The sequence below is a fragment of the Limulus polyphemus genome, unplaced genomic scaffold, assembly GCF_000517525.1.
Source record: "Limulus polyphemus unplaced genomic scaffold, Limulus_polyphemus-2.1.2 Scaffold5394, whole genome shotgun sequence".
NCBI classification, from domain to species: domain Eukaryota; kingdom Metazoa; phylum Arthropoda; class Merostomata; order Xiphosura; family Limulidae; genus Limulus; species Limulus polyphemus.
Window position 1 is genome coordinate 27,192 of NW_013671004.1, and position 18,136 is coordinate 45,327.

Genomic DNA, 18,136 nt, shown 5'->3' on the forward strand with positions numbered 1-18,136 from the left:
GGTTTTATATATACATTTGAATAACTAAAAAAATCATAAATTACTACATTAATACCATAGAATCCCCCTATAATTTATTAAGCTTAGTAACTAAGCTGTATTTTAGTCTAAATAAATATGAAATTTCGTGCAGACTAAAGACACACCCTACCTCATTGAAATATTGGTTCAAAAGAAAAAATGGCCTACAAACCTGTTAAAATAGCTGAGACTGCCACTAGGGGGACATCCTGAGCATCCGATTGGTTATTCTGTCATATATAGAAGTAAGTGTATATAAGGGAGTGTTTCCAAAAATGGAAAGAGGTAGGCGGGGTGCCACTGTGTTTGATATATTACATAAGTAATATCTTAGCAAATAGAAAAGATAAGACCTTCTTATTTTATATTCTAGCTTGTCAATATCGGCAATTTGAGTTGCTAATTAGTTCAATAAAATTTTGAATGCGAGTCAACAAACGAGATGATATGGCCCTTCACCCCTGACCCATCTTGAAAGGGTTAAGTTTTATAACATTATTTAAATTACAGTATTAAAATGTTCACTGTGATTTTATTTTTCTATCTATTGGTCTCTTTCCTGTGTACCGAACGACTCGATTGGTACTTCATATTTACAGGAACTTTCAAAAATACGGGCAGTTGCGTGACTCACGCTGCCCAGATAATGGAGATTTCACTCTAGCTTATTTCAATTAGCATCATCTAGTTTAGTATAGGTCAGTCAGAGCAGTGGCATTTTTTAATTTACTGCAAATGTTTCATTTATGTTATGTCATTACATATAACAGCATCGGTCATGTTCTATTAATTAATAGTTCGTATTTTCATCAATTCTCACTCGCATTTAGCAACTATAAAGCGAAAGGTGCCGGGGCCCCGGGCATCCATATCGGGAGGGTATACAACGCAAAGAGTCGAATCGAATAGTAGAACCCTTTCCGCCTTCCCCAAGGTCGTAGGTACAAGGCCCCGGGCATCATAGAACCTCTACACGCAACTGGCCATGTGCAGTCCCCTTTAAAAAGAAAAGCCTAAGACTGTTCAATATGTGGACTTTGGGATTAAGTAAAATGTCTTAAAACTTTGGTCAGGCAACATTTCTCTAAGGATTATCTTCTAATCAATCCGAAAAGCTAAAAATTTACTATTGCTTTTGTCTGAGTGAGTGCCACTTAGAAAACAAGCAAAGAAATTAAATTTTCCTATAAAATTATGATGGAAAGTTTAAGGATAGCAAAACCTACAGTCAAACAAACTGTGGTAATTCCTGTGGTTCAAAAATACCTAAAATATAAATAATACCTTAAATGAAAAGTCTAGCTCCATTGAAAGGACATCATTATCAACAGGAAACAGCTCCAAAGCACACTCATCCACATCGGTGAAAGTTCCATAAACCCCTCGTTCCTATATTTCATAATATTTTAGGTTTTTTTAGAGAGTATTTCTGATACGTGTTACTAAAGAAAAGAAATAAAAATGGGCAAGGGATCCTTTTAAAATATTGGTTCTAATTTTCAACATATTTTTATTACGTCTACACCACAAACTAATTTTTAAATACATACTGTCTTTAATTGGATAAGAAAAATAAGTAATTTCATATTTATAAATAATTTACAAATAATTTAAAATAGTTACAAGTTAAAAATTAGTAATACTTATATCCAAAACAATGATAAATGTCAAGAATATTCCAAACTTTAATGTTTAAAAAACAACAACTTCAAGGTTCATAATTTTGTTTTCTGTCAAAAGATCACTTCATTTTGTACCAGCTTTTCTATCTGCATTTTCAAAGGTAAAACTAGGAACTAAGCAAAGTAATATAGCCAAACAGAATGAAATATTAACTTCTTAATTAAGAATTTTTAAAAAAGCATCTTTTATGAAGTCATCAAGATTGTTTTTTCACAAACTTTAGACAGAACTGTAACCTAACGCAACTAGTAACTAATTATTATTACTAAAACAAAAGCACTGATCTGTAAACTGTAAAAAACAATTGCAGTTTTGGTTGAACTGAAAACAGACACATTTCTAAGCCTGCATTAAGCCTGAGCAATACTATTTTCAAATGATAATTTTTTCCCTCTTGCACAAGTACATCAATTCTAACATGAAAGTTATAATTTTCCTACACTGAAAATGTATTTCGAATAGGTGATTAAATAGCTATTCTTGTTCAGTGCTGCCCTCTATATGCAAAACATTTTTTTTATGCATGCCACAAGCCTTTTATCTCCCCTCCATTGATATTGACTGATTCCAATGCGTCTCTCACGCAAATTATCGTTTGTCAGCTCTCCACCAATAGGAGTGCAACATACTCTCATGATGCATGTGACACCCTCTCTTCCATTCTACCTAACTATCACTTCCAGTTTTGGCAGAAGACGGAAGCACCAGTTTTCAGTGGGAAGGAAGGTAAGTATTTATCGGAAATACATTTTCAGTGTAGGAAAATTATAACTTCTGCAACATTACATTACCTCCACTCACATAAAGATAGAAAGAAGCATCCTTCAAAAGCGTCCAAAGGACACTCTCAAAGATGAGACATTCAGATTCGAAGATCTGATGTGGGGATCTGCACCACATCTGAACCAAGTATACTCTTTGCCCATCATAGAAAGATTTTGCATATATGGGCAGAAAACAGAGGAGCACATCCAAATGGGAGAGAACTATGGCTGGAAAGTGATCTGAACAATGCAATAGTTATTAAACTCTATCTCAGAAAGTATAAAAGTGGGTAAAATGAAAAGAATGTGCATCTAGGTGTAGAGTAGCTAGGGCATGATGGACCCTACATGCTAAGTCAACTACATCCAAAACCCCCATGCTGTCAGGAATCAATATCCACACAGGAGTAGGATGAGGATCATACCATCAGTAAGTCGACTACATCAAAATCTCATGCTGTCAGAAATCAATATCCACACAGGAGTAGGATGAGGATCATACCATCAGTAAGTTGACTACATCCAAAACCCATGCTGTCAGGAATCAATATCCACACAGGAGTAGGATGAGGATCATACCATCAGTAAGTCGACTACATCCAAATCTCATGCTGTCAGGAATCAATATCCACGCAGGAGTAGGATGAGGATCACACCATCAGTAAGTTGACTACATCCAAAACCCATGCTGTCAGGAATCAATATCCACACAGGAGTAGGATGAGAATCATACCATCGGTAAGTCGACTACAATCCAAAACCCAACTGCTGAGTACCGACATCCATGTGGGAGTGGGGGGAGGGTGGGAAAGAGGATCATACCGGAGGTAAGTTAACTACAATACAAAACCCAGCCATCTGGTGAGGGTAGGAAAGAGGATCATATCATCTTCACATCATGTTCATGAAACCAGAGGGAATCTAGTACTACCCAACTCACGAATGTGGCACATGTGAATATGTTAAATTGACAGATTGATCTGAAAACCCGACAACTGTTATGGAGAAGGTGTCTACATAATGTAAACCATCTCCCTCAAATGCAAAATTGACTGGAGCCACACCAAGTGCATTAACATTTTCGGAATAAGAAACATTGAGGGATAGCGGAAGGGAAAGAACCTTAATGATCCACAATTACCTTCACCACAACCTACAACACTGATGGAGTATAAAAGAGGGAGGAATATAGATATCTGTAATACATGTGTGAGGACTTATGTTGATTAGTTCTACTATAAATCCAAAACCCAGCCACTTGGAACTGACATCCACATGGGGGTAGGATGAGGTATCCCAATCAAAGTGGAGAACTGCTACTTGACATCTCACTCCCGTTTTTTTTATACATTATCTACAAAAGCAGAACACCACTACCCTGCTCTCAACTGAATGGTTTTATAATCATTTCTACATTTTGTTAACCCATTCAGGAGGATGCCTCTAAGGTCCACCACACAAACAGATTGGAACGACAACACCTGAGACAGTACAACTGGTGATCACAAAACCCTTTTTTTACAAGCAGAACATACCAATTTATTCAATACAAGGCATAGCAGCGATAAGCAGGGATAAGAAATGGGTACTCAAGACAAAGGAGGGGGGAGGAAATTGGAGGACAACCCACTGATAACCCATTGATCTGTGGTGATAGAGCACCAAATGGGAACAAATTCGCACAATCGAGCTCCCACTGGACCGAAACTCACTGGGTAGTCACCAGTACTGTTGGCATCATGCCCATCTACATTGAATAAAATGACAAGATGAGGAACACCGGGAGAGAGAAACAAATAAGGGTTGAGAAGGTTTGGGACGGGAAACAGTAAAAAGGGCTTTTCGTGGTTCTGACTGCGACAAACGAGCTACTAAAGAGGAAAGGGTAAAGTGTTAATACACAGATTCCACACGATTCCAAAGTCTTAAGTACATGGTCGAAAACTTACTGCCGAAGAAAAGGGGCCATACATAAATATCTTAGATAAGTGGACGGTAAGAAAACCTGGGACAAGGATGCATCATAACCCAGAAGTTCCTAACAACAGAAACCACGTGTGTAAAGCAAGAGCTGAAGACAACAAATGAGCCAATGTGGAGGTAATAAGTGAGAGGCTGTCCCTCAAAAAACCCTCAGGATCTTGGTGGATTGCCTTGGAAAAGAGATGGATGGTAGATAAATACCATAGAAGTGAAGTAAAAGTAAGACAAAGGCATAAAAACTGGGTATGGGTTAAATGCACAGGAAAGTCACGGATCACTCACACACACAGGTAAAATAGACCCAAATTGCTGAGAGTCGAGAAATGGACAGTCAGCTTTATTGTCAGCCAAAGCACACTGATTCGTAGCCCATGGAGTGCAAGGCATGCTAGCACACTCAACCAATTATGAAGCATATTGCTCAGCATGAACCCTAATATCTGAGAAGGGCAGAAAAACCAAATATGGAGAGGAAGAACTATGATGTAAAAAAGATAGACGGGGATCATAGGAATTCGAGGAAATGGATAAATTATCACATACCTGAGAAATAATGTCTAAAAATGCTGTATTAGGCCTAGCTTATTCTGAAGGTTGGGCATAGGAAACCACAGCAAAATCCGGTAGTGGAAAAAAGCTATCAAAATCTTCATCAACCCAAACAGGTTTGGCTTGTTCAGGAGAAGGTGGTTGACCCATATAATGATCAATCTCTCAGCAAATAATCTCTGATAAATCCAAAATGGGTCACCCTCACCTGCAATCTGTGAAAGAGTGCTTGTAGGAAGTATGATACCTGACGTGGTAACATAAACCTCAGAATTCACATCAGAAATATGAATCAAACAAAAATTTTTGATAGGCAAATGCAAATGTGAGAGAGAAAAAACATTAATGACTGGGAATATAAGTTAAAGGCAATTGCAATATAATGAAAATATTAAGGAAGAAATCCCACTTTGGAATTGAAACTATTAAAGTTACAAGTGCAAAGCACATGAAAAACACCAAAAGCAAACAATTTCTGAAGACAAGTACTGCCAAACAAAAGATGATAGATAGGTAGAATGGAATAGAGGGAGTCACATGCATCATGAGAGTATGTCACATTCCTTTTGGTGGAGTTGATGCACGATGATTTGCATGAGAGACACATTGGAATCAGTCAACTCTAATGGAGGGGGAGATAGAAGGCTTGTGGCATGCATAAATTGTTTTGCATGTAGAGGGCAGCACTGAACAAGAATAGCTATTTATGTGAGAAGAGGTAATGTACCATATCAGAAAATATTATGAGATTACTAAAGATAAAAAGCATATTTTACCTCTAACTTTTTTTCACAGAGAAGCGTTCTCCTTGGAACAAAGAAAATGTGAAATTCTTTCTTTGGACCTCTTTGCTCTTCCTCTCTATGTAAATAACAGAAGTTTTAAAACTGACACTCACAGACAGATAATCTTAGCTTCAGAACATAACTATAAAAATTAAAAACCAGCAACTTCAAGCCCAGATTTAGAGCCGGGTGATTTCACTGATTAATTTAGAAGTGATTACACTAATTAATGTAATACAAACTAATAGGTTAATTGATATAAATTGATTAATCAAAATTAGTATTTCAAATTATTATTGTTTCTCATAATTCCAACGATTGACTAATTCAAATTATACTTAAATCAACTGTCAATAAAATAATCGACTTAATCAAAATCAGTGGTTTTGATTATTATTGTGTTCAATTATTCCAACAATTGATTAATTGAAATTATAATTAAATCAACTTTCAATAAAATAATCAACTAATCAAAATCACTGGTTTTGATTATTCCAACAATTGATTAATTGAAATTAGAATTAATCAACTGTCACTAAAAATAATCAATTAATCAAAATTAGTGTTTCCAATTATTTCAACAATTGGTTAATCATAATTCTGACCACTGCCACAAAACTATCATTGTTTTTGATTATTCTAGGATTAAATTAATTAAAATTACAATTAAGTTGATTGTCATGAAAATAATCAACTAACCAAAATTAGGGCTTCTGATAATTCCCACTACCCAAGTAATAAAATATTGCTATCGTATTTCTTTGTTTTTAAGTTACATAATGAGCTATCTGTATTCTGCTAAATTTTAGCTTTATATATATTTTTTTTTAACTTCAAGTTTGTTCAGCTTTGGTGATTTAGTAGAGTGGGTTCTTGATTTAAGGGTCTCAGGTTTGATTCCCATTCTCACCAAATTTACTTGCCCTGTCTTAATTATGACAAAGCTTCTAAGGCTATCTGCCACTGTTACTAATTTTGAGCTGTTGACTAAATGGAAGGTAATTGGCTGGTAACACCCACCATCAGTTAATGGAGCTGTTGATTATTCAAATAGTAGATACCACCAATCATCCAGTAATATGCAGATTTCTGATTAAATTTATGAATACTGGAAACAAATTAGCGAATCTATTTCACAATGAAATGTATAACATCATTTTGAGACTTCAATTATTCCAAAGATATATCAGTATTTGTCAAGAAAAAGAATTTATATGTTATCTCCGAGAGCAATTTTCATTTTATACACATAAAGCAAAATCCTCAGGATTATCTGCATTTATGATTACATATGTATTCCTCAGTTCCTGTACGAATTTAATAAGTTGAAGAAGAGGTTACAAAATTCTCAAGCTTTATATATTTTTTATTCTTGGAAGAAGATGTTCCGAGAGATTAGAGCACTAACTTGATACGTCATCTTCAACAAATAAAAATATATAAAATTTGGCTATTTTATAACCTCTTTAATTTCTGTGCCTTTGTCACCAATGCAGTTAACTATATTCACTTCTTTTTATGCATTTCATTAGTTTAGATAGCTGATTCCATCCTTTTTAATAGTGCAATATTCCATGTAAAAAAAACTAAGTAAAATTATACTGCATTAATCTGCTTTAGGCCCGGTATGGCCCGGTGGATATGTCACTCGACTCGCAATCCGAGGGTCACGGGTTCGCGTCCTTGTCGCACCAAATATGCCCACTTGGGCGTGGAGCTAGCAACTCCACCCCGATAACAATCTGCTAAAGAAACTGCAACAACACTTCCGTCGGAGAAGTGTTGTTGTAGCCCTATGTTCCACTAGGAACGACAGGAACTCAGAAGAAGAAGAATCTGCTTTAATGATTTGCTGTTCTCCACTCCAATACGGTATCACAACCCTTCTTTCAACAGCAATAATGAATGACGGGGCCCAACATAACACCAGGACTAGGAAATAGTAAATCAACATTTTGTACTTTAGTTTTTCTTGTTCATTATTAGTAGACAAAATTTTAAATACTGATAAAAAAAAATCGTAAAATAAACTAAATATTTTTAATGCCATACATTCATTTATCCGTTTGTAAATCGCTTAGTAAACTTCCGCTTTTGAGTGAAAAAGTTTTCCTTCAGAAGCATACTACTTCAATTGACACGTACATTAAACAATATAATTATTTAATTGCAATTATCAGACCCTGCTTTTGTTGCAATGTAATTCATTGTGACAGAACTAAATGCTTTTGTTTACAAATGACTTATTAACTTATTGAATTATTAGTTCTAAATAAATGATTTAACCACTTTGTTATGCCTTTAGTGCCCTTTGTCACTTAGCTATGCCTTTGTCATTTAGCAATACCCTTTGTCACTTTGCTGTGCTTTCTGTTAGTTTGGCCTTTTTTCACTTAGCCCAAGCCCTTTGCTGTGCTTTTTTTCACTTAGCTATGCCTTTGGCTAGTTTAGCCTTTTGTCAATTAGCTATATCTTTTGTCACTTAGCTACTCTTTTGTCAATTAGCTATATCTTTTGTCACTTAGCTATGTCTTTTGTCAACTAGCTATCTTTTGTCACTTAGCTATGCCTTTTGTCACTTAGCTATGATTGATTTATTATACAGTTTCTTGACAAAGTGCTTTACATTAATTATATCATTGGACAAAGTATGAGGTACCCTTATCAAGGCATACCATATTTCCTAGGAACAGTAATGACAGCATGCCAAACACACCTCTAGTGTAAGCACAGGGTTAAAATGAAGCATGTGTAAACTTGCATCTATTTTCCCCTACAGAGCAGGTTATCTAAAGCTATGATTCAAGCCTCAAATAAATATAACTAACCAAATATCTGTTTGGTTCAATTGATAAAATATCATTTTGTTAAGACAGTAACATTCTGAATGTTTCTCTCTGTTAGTCCGAGTTTCTTGATATTCCTTTATTTATCCTTGCAATGTACAACTAAATACTCTTATCCTCACAGAATTTGTTTATTCAATAAACGTTGAGGTTATCATTTCTACAGTTATTCACCTTAGAGGGAATAACACTGTTCACAGAATGTTTAGATTACAATACAAAAAACACTTTATATTAATGGAATATTCAACAACTCAATAAATTATTCATTCTGTATCATAACTTACTGTAGATACATTGCATTTATATTATAGCTGTTTGTTCAGTGGTGATTGGTAATTAGAATCTAAAGTTCAATCTCAAACAACTTTATACTCATTCTGGTTATTACAACAAAGGACTGATAACTTACTGTACTTACTTCAACCTCATCATTCTGGTTATTACAACAAAGCATTGATAACTTACTGTACTTACTTCAACCTCATCATTCTGGTTATTACAACAAAGCATTGATAACTTTCTGTACTTACTTCAACCTCATCATTCTGGTTATTACAACAAAGGACTGATAACTTACTGTACTTACTTCAACCTCATCATTCTGGTTATTACAACAAAGGACTGATAACTTTCTGTACTTACTTCAACCTCATCATTCTGGTTATTACAACAAAGCATTGATAACTTTCTGTACTTACTTCAACCTCATCATTCTGGTTATTACAACAAAGGACTGATAACTTTCTGTACTTACTTCAACCTCATCATTCTGGTTATTACAACAAAGCATTGATAACTTTCTGTACTTACTTCAACCTCATCATTCTGGTTATTACAACAAAGGACTGATAACTTACTGTACTTACTTCAACCTCATCATTCTGGTTATTACAACAAAGCTTTGAGAACTTTGATTTAAGTTTTCCTTAAAACCACCTGTCATTACCCACCTTAAGATACTATAAATTACAATATCATTATGACTGAATACTTATAAAGACACTAAGGATACAATTACTATGAAGATTTATTATAATAATGAACACCAGGTTGCGTTATAAAATATCATACTTTAAAGTACAGTCTGCCACCATGTCCATAAGATTTAAGTTTGGTCTGACTAGAAAGATGATATTTTGGACGTCAGAAGATGGCAATCTTCCTTGTCGAAGGGGACACATTGAAATAACGTCATGCTCCTGAAGAAAAGAACGAATTAAGAAAATCAGTAATATAGTAAGATTTTGATTTATTGTGAAAATAAAAAGGAAATAACTGTAATACTTAGAACTGCTTTTGACGAATGAGTTCTTTAATAACACTTTTGATTGTCATTAACAGAGAACAATTTAACGATGGTACAAAATATTTTGTACTTCCAAGAATCATATACTCTCCAACTACTGGTCACCATGTAACTTGAACTTGTCATATGACAGACACAAAATTGATGTAAGCTATTTATTCTTTATTACATATAAATATATAACTTTATTATAGAAACAACAGTACATTCTTGTATATAAGTGTATGAAAGACATTTGGAAAAATAGTCGTTAACAGAATAGTAAATTCCCCTAACCGTTAGGTTCTGCTTGTTTTGGTTTTGGTGAGTTGATAAATATGGTATGTTCATATTTTTCTTTTGTACAGAAAGAAAATCTAAATGGTGACCTTGAGCTTTGGACCCTAAAATCAATGGGGTTCTTTATCATTCACAAGCAAAAGGAGCTGTGAAGTTTGATCAAAATCTACTTTTTAAAACTCTAGATACCATCAGAAGGTAGATGTCTACAGATGGACAGACAACGTCATCACTATAACTCCCACAAAACTTCTTTTATGGAGGGGGGGGGGGGAATAATGATTCAATATACAACCTTAAAAAACAGACAAATTACTCATACACTTTGATATTATGTCAAAGTTCAGCTCTCAGTAAAAATATAAGAATTTACTTACCTTTAGTAACACATATTCAGCAATCAATCCAAAAGGTCCAGTAAGTTGTTCGTCCCAAACCAAAGCCTGAAAATTAGTAACATTATGATAAATACCACTAGTATTATCACAACAAAGCAATGGTATCATTAATAGTGTCTTAAAAAGTGTAACCAAATTGTCATAACTGAAAACTGGCACGAAGATTGTTCTTTAAATCAGAATTTATCAATGCATATACATAATGTTAATAACATTTTATAAAACTATTATCTGTAGTTCCTAAAGACAGAATAAATGCATACACTAAAATACAGGTCTACTTTTTCACAGCCATAAAATCATTATTCATTTTAAGCCTGATCATATAAAATTTACACAACTACGTATGTCCGAAAGTATTTCTGCAGTGGGAAAAGTTGTAGTGTGGGAAAATATGTTTACAATCATCTGATGATATATAATAATATAAAGTAAAACTTGTATGGGCTGACTAAATGGGCATCTTCCCTTACTAATCTGTTAATTTTTCATGAATATTGTGTTTTATTTGGATGAAAGAAAACGTGTAAGCTTACTGAACTTAGATTTTGAAAATGTTTTTGATAAAGTATGGGCCACAACAGATTAGCTATGAAAATAGCATTGGTGAGAGATTGGGGGGGAAGGACTAGTAAACTAGATGGATCAATAAGAAAAAAATGAAAAGCTGTTATTAACGGAATCCCGTCAAGCTGAAACTTGTTCCTAGTGTGGTTCCTTGAAAGTCAATACTTGGACCTTTGATTTTTCTTAGTTACATTATAAAGTTTTCTAATGATATTAAACTCTTAGGCCTTTCTAGTTGTATTAAAGATGTTCACATATTACAGCATGACTTAGACCAATTTAGTTGGACACATTTGGGTTATCATAATTTGGATCATACATTTAATATCAATAGGAATCCAATCAACAGCATGACTGAAGAAAACGATCTTGGTATAGAGGTCAATCAAACCAACTGGATAGTGCCCTATTATCATAGCAGAGCTAGTAAAAACAAGAGTGTATTTATACATATCGTGATTACAAGTCAAAAAGATATAATAATCTCTTTATACATATCATGATTACAAGTCAAAAAGATATAATCATCTCTTTATACAAATCACTAGTTAGGCCACACTTTGAATACTATACAGTTTAGGTGTCCTTATCTAAGAAATGATAATGACTTATTGAAAAGGATCTAGAGAAGGGCTAATGGGATGATTCTGGAAATCGAAGGATTATTTTATGGGGATAGGATAAAATCTATCTAATTTATTTTCTCTTAAGAAAAATAGGGTACAAAGTATCTTATTGAAGTTTACAATACTAACTGGAGGGTCAACAGGACAACAGCCTCCGATATCTTTGTGCAATATTCTGAAGATTAAAAGGTCACAATTTTTAATAGTTGAAAGAAGACAGGTTAGGCTCCAGTGATTGGCTTATAGAATGAGTTGCTGTTGAGAATAGCATAGCCCAGCACTTTACAAGAGTTTAAAAGCAGAATTAATAGAGGGAGTTTTTTTTACTTTTCATCAAAGGTGAGTATGCAGGACCTTAAAGGACAAAATGGCTCCTTGTTGTCCTTATTCTATCATCATAAACATATTTAAATCAAATGGCAGGTATAGCTTCCCAAGTACACCATTTTGTTTCTATTTATAAATATAATAATGTATCGTTTCATCAGTTGGATGGCTGCTCCCTGTTAATAATATTTATAGCCGTAAAACCGATAATACTTCATGAGGTTTAATCAGCTTAGAGGACTTAGGTAGATCCTAAAACCATACATTAATCCAACAATGCAAAATTAAATCAATAAATTTGATGATAAATTAAAATTAATACAAATAAATGTATTACAATCAACATTGTCAATTAAAACAATATAAAATAAAGAAGGATTACTTCCATACAAGTCATGGAAACAATAGTTAGCTAAATTTATATAGTAACTTAACAATCCAAAATAATCTTAATAATAAAATTACAATAATAAATGTTTTGAATAAAAGTAAATATACGAAGACATTCCAAACAACACATTGTACTGCAGCTTAAAATTACCTTCAGATACGTTATTTTTGCAGCAAATGATCACCCAGATACATCTTTTTTTCTATTTAATTAAGTTTTAAATATAATTATACAAGAAAAATCTTTATTTTATGTAACAACACGGGATTTTTGTATTTTCACACTGTTTATCTATTGACAAAAACTATAATACCTTATTGTGGTTGAACAGGATAGCAATAATACACTAGTACTAAAAGTAAAGAAGCAGACCAAAGATCTTTAGCTCAACTCAAAATTTGATGGTTGAGTGTTTGAGTTAAGTTTGGCATTGTACAACAGTGCATTTAATTATTTGCAAATTATCAATATTAGCCAAATCCTGAAGTTTGTAAGTACTTGGTTTAGGTCATGTTTAATTAAAAAAGCAAATAATAATGGTAAATAATTTGGAAAGAGTTCCATATGGCACCCCCACCCAAAAATTGTAGAATTGCCTGGATAAAAAAAGATTCTGAAAAGGGTTTATTTTAAGGGGCGTATTAGAAAAATTGGGGCACATACAAATGTTTAAATAAACTAGGATACAAACATGAAACTGTCAATCATTCTGAAAATTTTGTGGACTCGAAAAGTGGTGCATGTACAAACCTAATAGAGAATCGGTGGTGGTGTATCAAAAGACAACTACCAACTACACATACCAGGGCAAAGACATTTGACAAGCATTAGTGTGAATACATGTGGAGAACATTATATTCTGATAAAAGTAGCCTTTTTGATGCCTTTATACAAGACATTTGTAAAGTTTATCCCCAAGAAGATTGTACATCTAATTAATGAAGTAAGTGGTATAATAATCTATTAAAATTATCAGATCATACTATTAATATGATTTATTAATACATAAATATTACTTTGATGAATTTTTTTTTAAATTGAGTGGGGGGTGCCATATGGAACTCTTACCAATAATTTCTGTGGTATAAATACAAAATAATAAAAATAAAAATCTAAAACATTAATTAATGATCACTTATAACAACAGCATACAATTACAACAAACATTAAGTGTTCAATAGATGTCGCTGTAATATCGTTCAAGAAAAGTGGGCGTGTTAAATAAATACAGACGTTTTTAGTAATACTAATACATATGATTACTCTAGGCCTAACGCTCGTTCAAGTCAGATAACAGTAAGAACTAAATAAATATGAATATTTTCCCTAAACGAATAATCGCTGTAAAGAAATATAAACAACCTTTGTACCAATACACTTATCCAAGCATTCTAATAATTCGCGACGACCAACTTCTCGCAATTGTCCAATATCTACTCGACCAGAGCTCAAATGAGAAGCCATTGCACTTTTAGAAACCTAAACACCGGAAGTACAGGATAGGCACTTCTGGTGATACGAAAATTGTATAATTAATTAAAATACCGTTCCTGAATATGAATTGATTTTGGCACCTTGTAGTATGAAACAGACACACACAAAATCTTCGTGTGATTTGTGAGTTTAATTTTTTTTAATTTTTCGGTTTTGACAGAAGTAACTATTAGAACTAATTTTGTGCTGCGGTCTTATACAAAGCAGTCTGAAGCTTTAAACAGAGTGCGTTTGACAATTTGATCACATGCGGGTGAGGACTTAGACGGAGCGGTGTTGAAAATGGCTGTTCAAGTTGCTACAGGTACTGTAATTTTTTTTATACATATTGTTGAGATTTTACAAGATGTTTTTCTTTGTTTGTATTACAGTAATACGTATGTAATTTTGATGTATTTAAATATTTTTTCACAGAGAAAGAATATCGAGAAAAGTTACTGCGTATGGTGAAAAAGGAGGTGAGTAGATTCGAGTCTTATGTCAAAATAATATGAATGAATTTAAAAACAAGTGATTAAGTTTAACTGTAAGTAAAAATATTATAATTTATAAATGTCTGTTTCAAAACTGGTTTTGTAATGTTCTGAAGCTAAAAGTTGGTGTGCTTTTACATGCATTTTCCAAATTTAGTCATTACACGAAATAATGTTGAATAGTATGTCGTATTTGAATTATTTCTTGATTGAAGTTTAAATTAATCTTTTTTTTTTGTATAAATATTTGATGTGTGAATTTATAAGTATTTAAAAATTTGACTGATAAAATGGCAGTGATATTTTTGTTTTTAATGTAGTAAGTAACAAATATCAAAATACTTATTAAAATAAAATATAAAGATAATTTTAAAGTAAGAAATTTCCGGTAATGTTAATATGCATGAGAACGTTTTTAAGTTGGTAATGCAGTCGTGAAGTAATAATCAAATGTTATTGCTTTTTATTACTAAATAGACTGAGAAGAAATTTATTTTTAATGTTGTTTTGGCAGTAAAGTTAGAAAAATCGACTTTTAGTATCTAGATGATAATAGAAAAAAAATTGTCAACATTTTGCCAATGTATTTGCAGCTTCATCAGGGCTAATAGTAGTACAACTACAAGAACTATAACTTTTTATAAATGCCTACTTTTAATTGATAGATGATCTTGTAATGAACTTAAGTAAAATTTTTGTTTGAACCTAGTGTCATGTAAAACATTCAAACTGTTTTATTAAATAATGCATTTCTTTACAAGACTGATATATCATATGTAATAATTTCTCACTTTCAAAAGGTTCTATTGGAAAGCTTATAAAAGAGCATGTATCATCAGCCTTAGAAATGTATAGTATGGGTAACCACATTATTCCTGAACATGATTCTTAAACAATCTTTGAACTTAAAAATTGTACTTTTAGGCAGAGCTTTGGGTTTATAACGACTAAGGATTTAAATATAGCCTCATAAATACTAATCTTAAATCAGCATAAAACCAGCCCAGTTTCGTTTTTTCTAATAAAAAAAAAAATGTTTTTCAGTATATGTTGATTTGCTACCATTAAAATTCTCATTAATAGCAGTAGTAACTAGTTTTTCTAATTAATTTATTAAAATAGCATGTATTTATCTTTACAGTATATAGTTTTGAAGATTTATAATTAAAATATCTTACTAAGTGTTTTCAGCATTTTTTTTTTATTTGATTTTTGATTTACAGTTTTTATTTATAGTATTTTAAATGTCAGTAAATAAGACCAAACTTGAAATGCTGGTGCACTGTATTAAGAACAGTATATTAAATTAACAATATTAATTAGTGGATTTATTTTTAGTTCTGATTTGCGTAGGTAGTTTACGTGGATCAGAAGTTAATGATTATGTAATAACTTATGATGGGGCTCTATATAACTAATTGGGTATTGGGTTTAGTGAAGCAAATAAAATACACGAATAATTGTTTATGTAATTATAGAGTTTGAATTATATTCCTTAAAAGTCCAGCATGAAGTTTCTGTAATGCTCATGACCTGTATAGATGGCAAACTTTCACTTCGACGAATATTAGAGCAAAGCTGGTTCTTTAACTTGTTATTAACTCTAGACAGTTAGACTTGTTATTAACTCTAGACAGTTAGACTTGTTATTAGACAGTTAGACTTGTTATTAGACAGTTAACTAGAGCAGCATTTTTTTTATGTCCAGTCCATGATAGCTTCCTTGCTGGTCAAAGGAAAAAAAATGATACGGAATGTTAATTTGTAGATCATAATAATTTTTAATGTACTTTTAATTTATACATCACACTATTTCTTAATTTAGTTTGTAATCTGAAAATACAGGCGAGTTCTTGGTATTAAAAGGGATACACTGGCTTAAAGAACACAAGTTAAAAAGTTTGGAAAATTCAAACACTGCTCCAGGCAGTGTTAATATTCTAATAGCATGCTCAGCCTATAGAATGTTGTAGTATGTGCTGGAACACTGAAGGAGATGAAGAGCGGATGGATTACTGTTTTAGAGATCAGGGTTGGATATAAGAAACGTCTTTTTTTTTATATGTGGCTTGGAAATGGGTGATACCAGAAAATTGGATATCCAAGATGAATAATTGACCCCTTGTTTTTATTAAGAAATGGGCAGTGATACATACGAGTGTATCTTTTTCTGACCAGAAACATAAATATACGTCACGTCTTTCGAGATCCACTTCCACAAATTAATCACCTGTATGATCAGTAATGCTCTCTCTCTAATGGTTAAGTGTTTTGTATTTTTCTTTTAGAATCCAACTAGCTAAGTTAATCCTTATCTTTCTATAAATCAAGTGAACTCCTTACAGTTCATGGCCACTTTGTCCAAACCATTGATCGTTTCCAACACACAACTTTGTTTTCTTTCTTATTCCACAAAATTTGAAAAAGAAAGGGGTCTAGTATCAAAGTTTGAGTTTTATAAGATAAATAATTGTAGAATCTGTTTTCTGACTTCTTTAATGCAACACCTTGGAACAAACCTACGAATTTATACAAAACAACTATTTTAACTAAAAAAAACAATTTCGGTGAACACTTGCTTGTTTTTTTTCTCTACAGTCAAACATTCAGCAGACATTTCTAAGTTATTTTATTTTATTGAGCAATTAAAAATGTACTTTAAGCTGTCTTTCTACTTGCTATTGAACATCAGTTTTATAGCTCATTCATACAAATATTTCTCAATTTAGTAACTTTTAAATTTTAGAATATTGAAAATAGACAAAACATTGAATGATACATTAATCCAACAACAGTGAAGGAATTTAATTGAAATGTGAAGTCCGTCAAGAGGTTTTAATGAATCTTCATTCGGTGATGCAGTATTATGGTACCAAATAATTACTCAGCCTAAGAAATAATTTCATGATTTTGGAATTTGTTGCCTGATGAAGCAGTGTTTGATTATAGTGTAATGCAGCTTTGCGTGGGAAGATAATAAACATTTTATTATAGTTTCTCGTACAAGTAATCATAGGGTACAAAATTGTTATTGCTCGATTGATAGATTCACTTGGGTTAAATTGGTGCAGAATAAAGTTCTCACTTTTTGTGTTCAAAACGTGAGTGTTCCCGGTCTCCATGTCAATCATGTGAGTGTTCCCGGTCTCCATGTCAATCATGTGAGTGTTCCCGGTCTCCATGTCAATCATGTGAGTGTTCCCGGTCTCCATGTCAATCATGTGAGTGTTCCCGGTCTCCATGTCAATCATGTGAGTGTTCCTGGTCTCCATGTCAATCATTAAAGGACGTCCCAATTCAACCACTGGATGCACTTGAGGGTTTTATATGTAGATGAATAGAAGTAGTTAGTTTTACGAGTTAGGGGGTATAAGTTGGAGCCCCTTTTGTTACTCTAAAATCACTGTTGTTCTGTTGGTATCTTGAAGTCAGAAGTAATTATAGCTATTTCACTTTTTCTTATAATATGAATTCTAGAGTGTAATAATAAAAGCAGAATATGAATTTCAAATGTAAAAAAAAACAATATAATTTGAAATATTTAAGACTAAATTTATTACTAAAAATTAGTGTTTAAGTTATATATAGACACACACACACACACACACACACACACACACACACACACACACACACACACA

At 32.8% G+C, this 18,136-nt stretch overlaps 1 protein-coding gene and 1 long non-coding RNA gene across 2 annotated transcripts in view; one reads left to right on the forward strand and one right to left on the reverse strand.

Annotated features, from left to right (window-relative positions):
• LOC106472515 (vacuolar protein sorting-associated protein 33A-like) overlaps positions 1 to 14,033 on the reverse strand; it is a 41,222-nt gene extending 27,189 nt beyond the window's left edge. Inside the window, exons 1-5 of the mRNA XM_013933170.2 lie at positions 13,891 to 14,033; positions 10,597 to 10,662; positions 9,706 to 9,833; positions 5,777 to 5,861; positions 1,306 to 1,410 (exon numbers count right to left, since the gene is read on the reverse strand). Coding sequence (XP_013788624.1) covers positions 1,306 to 1,410; positions 5,777 to 5,861; positions 9,706 to 9,833; positions 10,597 to 10,662; positions 13,891 to 13,992 — 486 coding nt within the window. The 5' untranslated portion in view covers positions 13,993 to 14,033. The remainder of the gene's footprint in view (positions 1 to 1,305; positions 1,411 to 5,776; positions 5,862 to 9,705; positions 9,834 to 10,596; positions 10,663 to 13,890) is intronic.
• A 119-nt stretch (positions 14,034 to 14,152) lies between these two features.
• The window catches only part of LOC111089153, an 18,721-nt gene continuing 14,737 nt past the window's right edge, over positions 14,153 to 18,136 (forward strand). The window contains exons 1-2 of the long non-coding RNA XR_002613479.1: positions 14,153 to 14,326; positions 14,437 to 14,480. This is a non-coding gene — a long non-coding RNA (uncharacterized LOC111089153). The remainder of the gene's footprint in view (positions 14,327 to 14,436; positions 14,481 to 18,136) is intronic.